The following is a 10,192-nucleotide window of genomic DNA, read 5'->3' as shown; positions in this document are numbered from 1 at the left end:
TTATTTTTGAGTAAAAAAATATTTTTTTTAAATAGAATATTTTTATTCAATTTAAAACGGATTTTGAATACATCTTTTAAAAAAATACTTTTATTAAAAAAATAAAAAGTGTTTTTTAAAAAAGAGAAGCAAAAGACGTTCTTAATACTTGAAAATTTTTTTAAAAATTATCTAAATATAAAATAATTTGTCTATTATTTTTTAAAAAAATAAAAAAATAAGTATTTTTTCAAAAATCAATGCAAATTGATTCTAAAAATAACTTATAAATAAATTATTTTGTATTTAATTTTTTAATCATAAAAATATTTGTTTTAAGAGAAGAATAACAAAAAAAATTTTTGTTACAGAAGAAATCATTTTTTTTTAACTTTTGAGTTTTTAAAAAGTTATAAGTTAATTTTAACAAACTGTACCAAATATTAATGTTATCATTTTTTATATGCAACAAAAAAATTCATTTATAGACCTATTTAAACGGATTCTACTATAGTACTATGCATTCATTTGTGTTTCTTCAACTTATGTGAAGTTTTCTTCCATTATATTAATTAATGTATTAAAATTTTTTTAAATTATAAAATTAAATTTTAAATAAAAATCTTTTCTCGTATTAAAATAGTTTCCAAACAGCACTCTATACATGCGGAATAAAAGAAAAGAGAAGCGAAAGATTGTAACCTAAAAAATCTAGAAAGTGTAGTCCCAAATTAAAATCATAAAACACTGAAATATAAGAAAATAACATTTGAAGCCTTAAACTAGTTCCTAATATCCACATGAAAACTAATAATAATAATAATAATAATAATAATAATGCTAGGTAGTTACTGCTGTTGTTGTTGAGAATAATGATCAATGAACTGGGCAATTAGCAACAGCAATGCCAGGGGCCGTAGGGCATGTAGCCAAGGGGCAGCCTTCTCCGCTATTCCCCCACCATGAAATCTGCGTGGATCCTAACAAAAAGAACGAGAACATGGCCATGAAGGAAGTTCCGGCATCAAGAGCACCGGACAGGACGTAGTTATAGCGGCTCCACCACTCCGGTTTGTACCGATACACCACAAACCCCGATAGGAACGCGAGTACTAACCAGCTGTTGAAGTTAAGCGATGAAGCCGGCGGCATCATTGCCGTCGCACCCAACAATACGGGGAAGTGAATGTGGCGGATCCATTTCACACCTTAATCAATTGGAGTATATGCAAGTCTGTTAGATTGTTATACATGCCTATATGCTACGAAATTGAATGGAGAATGGTGAAGAGTAAATTACCTGGGAATACCTTGTGAGCGAGCCATGCAAGAAGGGGTAAAATGGCACCACCAAGAAAGAACCAGTTGACCTTTGCGTACTCACCGAGATTGCCGAATATCCTGCGGGGTCCAATGAGGCCCCAGATAACAGCTGCGTCGTAGAAGACCGTGTCCATTGGGCATGTCCAAGGGCTATCTGCCGGAAGTTTTGAAACGTCGCAAAGGTGAGGAATTTTCTCCATCATCCACCATGCTGCTAGTGTGTACACTACCACTGCTATCAATGTTCCAAGTACCTGTAATATTACCAATCAAATCAGAACCATTTAATTTTCTTATATGACTTGTTTACTCACTAACATATTATACTGAAATCGAATTTCATGGTGAGCTCATTATTATTATTATTAACAACGGTCAAATTTCATTTTCTATGATACAGAGTAATGAGTATAGAATAAATGCCAAAAAAACCATTTAAGCGGTAAGTTAAGAGTTATAATAATAATAATAACTAACCTGTGCCATAAACATCATTCTTGGAGGAATCTTCATATAGTGGCCGAGTTTAAAGTCTTGAACAAATGAGAGTGCTTGCATCATGCTAATATACCCAAATACTTTGAAGCACATGTTTGCTACCGGACGTTCTGGATACATATATCCAATTATGTATTCTGTTATGATATTTAAACCCGGTGTCTGCCAAAAAAGAAATTAAGATAAAGAAAAAAGAATTAATTATACATATATATTTAATAATATTTCAAAATTATATTAAAAACAAAAAAAAAATGTGTAATTATGAATTATTCTTAAATTCACATTAAATGTGCTAAGAAGTAAGGATAAATTTGGGAAATAATAAAAAATACATTTAACTAAAAGATACTCTAAAACTGATCATGAAAATAATGAAAGTGAAATTTTTTTTTATTTTTCCCATAAAAATAGAAAAATTAACATGTTTACGTTTAATTTACTTTTTAACCGTAGTATCTTTTAAAAGATATCCTTAAACATTTGTTAGCGACATCCGAAAAAAATTTACCACTAATTAGCTAATACAAATGTTGGATAGATAGTTTCTAGGAAATAAAAATGTTGAAATGTATCTATTGTTAATTTATTTTCAATATTTATTTTATATTTTAATATATTCTTTATAAATGGCTAATATAATAGCTAATTTTTTTTATATAGGTAGCATAATTATGTAAAAATTAATTATTAGGTAATTTGAAATTATACCTGATTTGTAGTGGCAGAGATTATACCAATTGGGAGCGTAAAGATAAGGGATATTGCGCAAGCTAGTAAAACACCCCACCATGGCAACTGAAGTGCCTCATTGTAGTATTGGCAAGCAAAAAGGATGAGAGCTAAGTTAAGTACTGCGATAACCAAAAACCACCACATTGGGACTGATTTGTAATTCTTCATCAGTTTTGTGTGTATGTCCATTTTCTTATTGCTTCCGAACGCCTTTTTGCTATACTTCCATATATCTCTGCATCATGTAATTCAAATTAATTAGCAAGATTCCAAATTTCCAATACATGAGAACCAATTGTTATGTCTAGTCAAATACAACTCATTCCCAAATTGTTATTTTTTTCCCGAATATTCTTTATTCTCATTATTTTAGTTTTCATAGTGATTGATAAACACTCTTCATGTAATAATAATAATAATAATAATAATAATAATAATAATAATAATAATAATAATAGAGAAGTGACATTATCTATTAAATAATGACAATATTTATTCTCAAATAAATATTACTGTGAGTTGTATGACTCAAAAAAAAATAAATGTTATATTTTATAAAATACAAGAACACCAAGTATATTTTCATATAAAATTTTGAGCTCAATATAGATTTTGAAAAAAAAATAGAAAAAGCTCAAGCCAATATTTGTCCTAAATATATATAAATGAAAATATAATTGCAAAAATATTTATATTGATTATACCTTCCATGGAAGAGAAGAACATGCATAACAGTGGCAGAAAGTGTAGCAAATCCAATACCATATGTCATTGTAAAGAAAGTGCTGAGATGAAGATTCCCAATCTCCGAATAAGCTACCGTGTCTAGATGGAATTTAGAGTTGACAATCTTAGAAACATCATATTTTGTCCCATTTTTCATGAAAAGTCCACTTGAGAATATTGGGAAATTCTTGGCATTATAAACATTATTCCAGTAACAGATTGGTGTCATCACATACATAATTAGAAAGAATCCAACAGCTACATTGCAAGTGGCAAACAATGGGCTGGCTAGTGGGCTTTGAAGGTAAGAACTGATTGAGGTCCAATCAAGCCCAAATGAGCCAAGCCCAAGCCCATGCATTCCGGATCCCAATTGGTTAACCAAGACGGATTTGGAGCCCAACCAACACACCCAAGACATAGTTGACAGTGTGTTGAAAAGGTAATTTGGGAGGACATAATAAGCAAAACCAGTGGCCATAGCAATTAAGAAAAATTGGTTCCTGGTTGTGCCGTGTTTGGGTCTTTTTTCCTTCTCATGTAGAGCCCTAGAATATTTCACAAGAATCAACATATTAAATCAAGAAACAATATTTGTTATGGATTTTCTCAAATTAAAAAGGATATAATATAAACTTGTGATGAATTACCGGAACAGAGAGACTTGGACCATATTTGCAGGCCACCACATTTCAGCTGGTTCAACCAAATGCTTCCTAAAAAGTCCAGCCCAACCAAAGCCTAGTACCTGCAAAATTTCACCAATATTCTCAATATCTTTGCTATTAATTGAACTTACCAAAAGGATATAATTTTGTTTCTTAAAAATACATGAATAATTATAAAAATTAATTTTGTTGCACTGTTAATCAAACCCTAAATATAATTATGTAACGTAGTTCGTGCATCAAATTTTATATCTAATTCATTCTTCACAAAAAAAAATCTCCTTTAAGAGGTTGATGCATAAATTATGTATGCTTTCCTTTTTATCTATCCTATGTTAAACTTTTTTATTTAAAGAACGATAAAAGATCAAATTCCGAAATTTTTAATCATAAAAAATCGAACTTACGGTATAAAATTATTTTATAACAAAAGTTTATATTACAATTTTAAAATAAAAGTTGATTGAAGAGAAACAGAACAAACCTGAGTAGTGAGCATAACGATGAAAGCAGGAATAAAAGGGAGAGATTTTTTAAAGTAAAGCTTGACCGCAGTCAAAATATGAGTTGCATAGACAGTTCCAGCACCAGCATTGGCAAAGATAGTGATGAGAACGTGCTCTTTCATATTGAATGGTCCAGGATTCATCGTGAATTCGAACATGGTACCTTGGAATAACCGCCGAGTGGGCAAAATTCTTGCCATTAAATGGCCGATTGGAACAACGGCGATCTGAACACATATTGGCGTAACCGATAGAGGCTGTGTTCTGTACCAAAAGAACTGATTCACCAATGCGAGTGCCACGCATGAGATGATTCCTAAGACCTACATTCTGAATGTCAGGATAGGTAAGGTTGGATCGTCAGTCTTCGGAACGGTTACGTCCACTTGTTTGATTGGGATTTCTTCTAGAAGTTCATCCATGATTGAAGTTGAAGCTTTAACTCTCTTATGCCTTCTATTCTCAAGAAAATTGTTATTGTTATTTAAAACTACAAAGTATCATAGTTAAAACTTAAAAGACGAGGATGTCTACCTGTTTATTATATATGGAAAGAATCACAAGAGTGAAATCTAAACAAATCTGTGGCATTAGCTGGATAGAAAGGATAAAGAAAGTTAGGATCTGCTGAAGCAAATAAAAAGGAGAAAAGTTCTGCAATTTTGGTAAAATTGAGTGAAGCTGTTATGCTGATATATATAAATTATTTTGATTTTAAATTTCAAAGATAACAAGTAAGATAAGATCAGTTATCATCTTCCATTTTAATTTTAAATTTTAAACTTTAAATATAACGAAGTTATAGATTTTCTTAAACTAAAATAACAAAAAAACCAAAGTAAATTCATGTTTTGTTTACGTTGTCCCTCATGTTTCACGGCAATTTTAGTTTATGGTCTAACTAGTGTTAAACCCGTGCGATGCACGGGTTTATATTAAATTTGATAAGTTAAATTAAAAATAATATTTTATAATTATATATTTTTTAAATTTAGTATAACACTATCATCATCGTTATATAATAAACGTGTTAAATATGTTGTTTTATCTTTATTCAAAGTAAAATATGAATAGAAGAGTTCGAAGCTTATAATATTCTTGAATCATAAGGAAGGAGATAAAAAAAATAAGAACATATATAACTGTAATAATAGCATGTTAATTTTACCCTAAATTTTATATCAAAAAGTTAATAAAAATTTATCGACAACCTAGTATCTTACTAACTTCATTAGAAAATTATTGGATGTTGTGCTCCTTGTTACACATTTCATTTCAAATTTGAAAAAAGAGTTACAGATAAATTAGTTATATCTATAGTAAAGATTTGTACAAAAGTGTAAATCATAACATGCTATTAAAATGAAAATAATATTATTCTTACCTAAATATTATTAAAAACCTCTTTGAACACGATATTTGTTGTTGATGACTTTGGATTGCCGTCTTCATTTAGAATTAAAACCCTGAGGCCACTGCGACTCTTAACTCTTGACAAAGCAACATAAAGTTGTTCATGAGTGAACACTGATTTTGACAAATAAAGCCGTACATATGATAATGATTGACCCTGACTCATGTTAATGGTCATTGCAAAGCATACTGTTAATGAAAATTGTCTCCGTTGAAACTTAAACGACAATCCTAAATTTAAAGGGATCAAGTTCATTCTTGGAATGTACACTTTATCTCCAATATTTCTACCGGTCACTACCGTCGCTCCAATTACGTTGCTGCCAAGTTTGTTAACTATTAATCTTGTCCCGTTGCATAAACCTGAAGTCTGGTCTATGTTTCACAGTAGCATTACAGCGACTCCTGGCTTCAAAGTCAACTTGTGATTGAGTAGTCCCTACTCCCTAACATTTGATGTCATTTAGAAACTCTGGTGTGAACCACTCTTGTTTTACATCTTCATTCTCATCAGCTTGACATGTTGTGTCAGAGCTCAAATACTCCTTTTCCATCCATGGAAAGATTGTCAAGACAAAATCGTTTACCTTCTCGACACTCTTAAGTGTGGGTGCAAGAATTGCTCTACTCTGAAAATACCTGTAATCTGACATGTTTTGCAACAAATTTGGATATGCAAAGTCTACCAAATGAGAGAGTGGATCATCAGTAGTTGTAATTAATAGATCATCTAGAATTTCAACTTCTAATTCATCACCAACAACAGAGCCAATATTTCCATTTCCAACATCAAGTATCCAATTAGCAAATATCTTCATTTCACCTTCATCTTGATCCGAAGAAGACATTAGAAGCCTCATATTCGTATGCAGTTTCAGAACCTTGTAAAATGACCACAGATGGGATGAGTTAATAGCGGATGCTAATATATCGTGTCTACTTCCTTTCGGAATCACCGGAAGTATCTGTCTGAAATCACCTCCTAGAACAACAATCTTACCACCAAATGGTTGATGTGTCTTATGTTGATCGGTAACTGACATAAGATTCCTGAGCGTCCGATCAAGTGCTTCAAAACGGCAGTTGTACCTTCCCTCGCATACAACATATTGAGAATTCAAAATTGGATCCTGTTTTGGACTTCTCTGATCTCTCCTCATACCACATCATGGCATCACAATGTCGACAAAAAATTCTGGATCACCAATATCTATCACATCTAATAATCACCAAGATAATAAATTGTTTTAGTTATATCTGCAACAAATACTTTATATAAAAATATACCTTTCTTTCACCATGTTAAGTATAAAAATAATATTTATAAAAGATTACCGAAGAATGCAATTTATGGATTAAAAAGATGAGATCATATAATACAATTTTATTGTGCCAACCTCAAGATTTAAGTTTTACAATAAATCAATATTCAAATACAAAAATTATAATATATAACCATATTTTAGTTTGAATTTTAAAAGTTGAACACTAAACGATAATTTTTTGTTTATAAAAAGCATAACAATAGTAAATAATAAAGTGCTGATATTGCTACTTCTTAAATTACCTGTATTCTCAGCAAAATCGAATATGGCTGGGTATTAAATTTGCACAGAATCATCTAAAATAGTCGTATTTTCAGTAATATCCTCAACTTCTTGAAAATTTTTTGGAAAATTTGTAGTCAATTCCTTCAAAAAATGTTTATCTTTGTGTCAGGTGTCTTTTTTTTTTCAGCTATGCACACTTCTTCTAATTCTTTAGTATCTAAATTTGAATTAAATGCACTTGCTCCTGTAATCATTAGAGATAATACATCAAGTACTTTATATTATAAAAAAAGAAAAATTATGAATATATATTATGAAGGTAGTATTAAAGATAAAAGAAGTAAAATTTTAGCTTTGTGATAATTACAATCTATCATGCTTATCTTACCATGTCTCTTTTGAAGTAGCATAGTCTTCCTATTCAGTCTTACATCCCTTTGCAATCTAATTCGATTTGTGTACTCCAATGAATCTATAATAATTATTTAGCATATACCAATGATTGTTTTTAATAGACCAATTAAAAAGTTAAATGTTTGGTCTTTAAGTAATAAAAACATATTAACATAGTAACTGGTAGATATTATTTGATGTTTGTTGAAGATGTTGTTGACTTGTCTGATGACATGGACTATCATATGCTTCATGTGTGATACCCGAATTACTAATATCACTAATATTGGAACATCCTTTTTTTATCTACAGAATGTAGATTAGTAGTTGGAGACCTTGATCAATGTGGTGTTGGGTTATTAGAGTTAAAGTTTATAATTGAATAAATAGTAGAAAAATCAAAATACATAAAGTGCATGTACATTCCCATGAGCAAGTTTAAAAAAAAATCATCCAAAAATAAATCTGTATTAATGCTATTCGTAATGTTCGACAACACTGATTGAAAATGCACACTATTGGAACTATCACTCGAATTTCCTGTAATTTTTTCATAAACAAATTTAGTAACGTATTACGAAGACAATGTAAATTAATAATTTATTACTTGTCAATAGCTAAATAATATATAGAAAATATTGTATTTTATGAGCTTTCATTCCGCCAAAATACTCATGACATGTTAGTTATTTTGTATACCCAATAAAAACTAAATATATAGAACTGACATACTTAAAAATACCAAATAAAAAAATATATTATTCTAACCTAAAAACAAAAATGATAAAATAATTAATTTATTTTTTTTATACGAAATCTACCTTGAATTGTGCTTTGCTTTGTATTTTCTCTGTCTTTTAATATCAATTTTCTCTTCAATATAATCTTACTTCTCTTTAGACTTTTTGCATCTTTCAATATATACCTAAAAATATCAAATAAATAAATTTTTTAACCAATTAAAATTATATATACATTATACATAATACATTTTTATTATCAAATTTTTTATATTATTAAAAAAAATAAAGTAATACACATATGACAGCGTCTATGTTTGGTATACATGTCCATCAAAACATAGACACAGGAGTATACAGGAGTACATGTATGATGTTTGTTTACTGAGACAAAAATGATAAAAGACAGTCATACACAAACACTCATTAAAAACATGTATTTTGTGTCTCTCTAAGATGCTGAAACACTAATTTTTAACTTGAGACACTAATTTTTTTACAATTTTTTCTCATGTCTAACCTACCAAATAGAATATAAAATTAGTGTCTTTATAAAATTAGTGTCTTCTTATGTCTATGTAAAATCGCACAGATTTTATTTTCAATGGCTGCTTTAATTTCTTTTTTATTCTCATTTATTTAGTTACGTAAACATATTTTACAGAAAATAATATATATTTTTTACAAATCTTTTTTCAAATAATTATAAGTTTAATCTCATAATCAATAAATTTAACTTATAGTTAAAGAGATTGAAAATGAACAACTTATAAGAAAAAAGAGAGAAAAAGATAAAAGTACCTCTATTGTTATAATCTAAAAAATAACAATGTAAACGAAGTAAATAGAAAAAAATTATAAATGTGACAAATAAAAAAATTTAAATTTAAAAATCAAAACGGCTAAGAAGCCACTTAATTAGGAATTAGTATTAGAGTTTTAAATTTCAAATTTTTAAATAGAATTTTCTAATTAGCTAGTGCAAATTTAAAATTTTTAAATAAACTTTTTTAATTAAATGTTTGTTATTCATTAAGAATATAGGAATTTATTAATTTAAAAATAATTTTTATTAGTTTCGTCATAAATAGTATCAATCCTATTATTTATCGATAAAAATAAATAAAATTAAATACAATCTAAAAATTAATAACCTTATAAATTACGTAAATTTAGAAACAATACTTAAAAAGAGAGAAAAAGATGAAAGTATTTCTACTGTGGAGAAACAATCTAAAAAGATAATAATAAAAATTTATAAATGTGGCAAGTAAAAAAATTTAAATTTAAAAATTGAAATGGTTAAAAATTTACTTAATTAGAAATTAGTATTAGAAATTTAAATTTAAAATTTTTAAAATAAAATTTTCTAATTAGCTAGTATAACTTTTAAATTTTTAAATAAAATTTTTTAGTCAAACATCCGTTGTCCATTAGGAATATAGAAATTTATTAGATAGACTCTAAAAGAGATTCCAAAACATGTGCATCCAAATTCTCAAGTTTCTTTCTCAATCTTGATCTTCTTGCAAGTTGAGGTATCTCCTTCCACCTTCGAATCTTCCGACTCCGAGAATAGTCACTTAGTTGGTGTAATAGCACTTTCCAACAATTCAGATTCATCATTGGCCGCAACTTCATTGGAGAATTCAAACAACAAA

At 28.8% G+C, this 10,192-nt stretch overlaps 1 protein-coding gene across 1 annotated transcript; it reads right to left on the bottom strand.

The window, feature by feature from the left end:
* Positions 1–712: 712 nt before the first annotated feature.
* LOC112705333 (oligopeptide transporter 6-like) lies at positions 713–3,952 on the bottom strand. Its single transcript, XM_072200099.1, has 6 exons — positions 3,912–3,952; positions 3,240–3,809; positions 2,512–2,770; positions 1,780–1,962; positions 1,280–1,556; positions 713–1,187 (listed from the first exon to the last, which is right to left on the bottom strand). Exons 1-6 carry the CDS (start codon positions 3,950–3,952, stop codon positions 856–858), a joined length of 1,662 nt encoding a protein of 553 aa, XP_072056200.1. The 3' UTR covers positions 713–855.
* Between the last annotated feature and the right edge of the window lie 6,240 nt (positions 3,953–10,192).

This window comes from Arachis hypogaea, chromosome 8 (assembly GCF_003086295.3).
Source record: "Arachis hypogaea cultivar Tifrunner chromosome 8, arahy.Tifrunner.gnm2.J5K5, whole genome shotgun sequence".
Classification (NCBI taxonomy): Eukaryota; Viridiplantae; Streptophyta; class Magnoliopsida; order Fabales; family Fabaceae; genus Arachis; species Arachis hypogaea.
This window is presented reverse-complemented; position numbering and strand designations above follow the sequence as displayed.

Bases quoted from the DNA above. Each gene is read 5' to 3' on its own strand.
- LOC112705333 (XM_072200099.1), bottom strand. From the start codon at position 3,952: ATGTGGTGGCCTGCAAATATGGTCCAAGTCTCTCTGTTCCG. The intron at 2,771-3,239 runs GTATAATCAATA...TACATGATGCAG, and splicing joins GTTCTTCTCTTCCATGGAAG to AGATATATGGAAGTATAGCA. The intron at 1,188-1,279 runs GTAATTTACTCT...CAATTGATTAAG, and splicing joins CGCTCACAAGGTATTCCCAG to GTGTGAAATGGATCCGCCAC.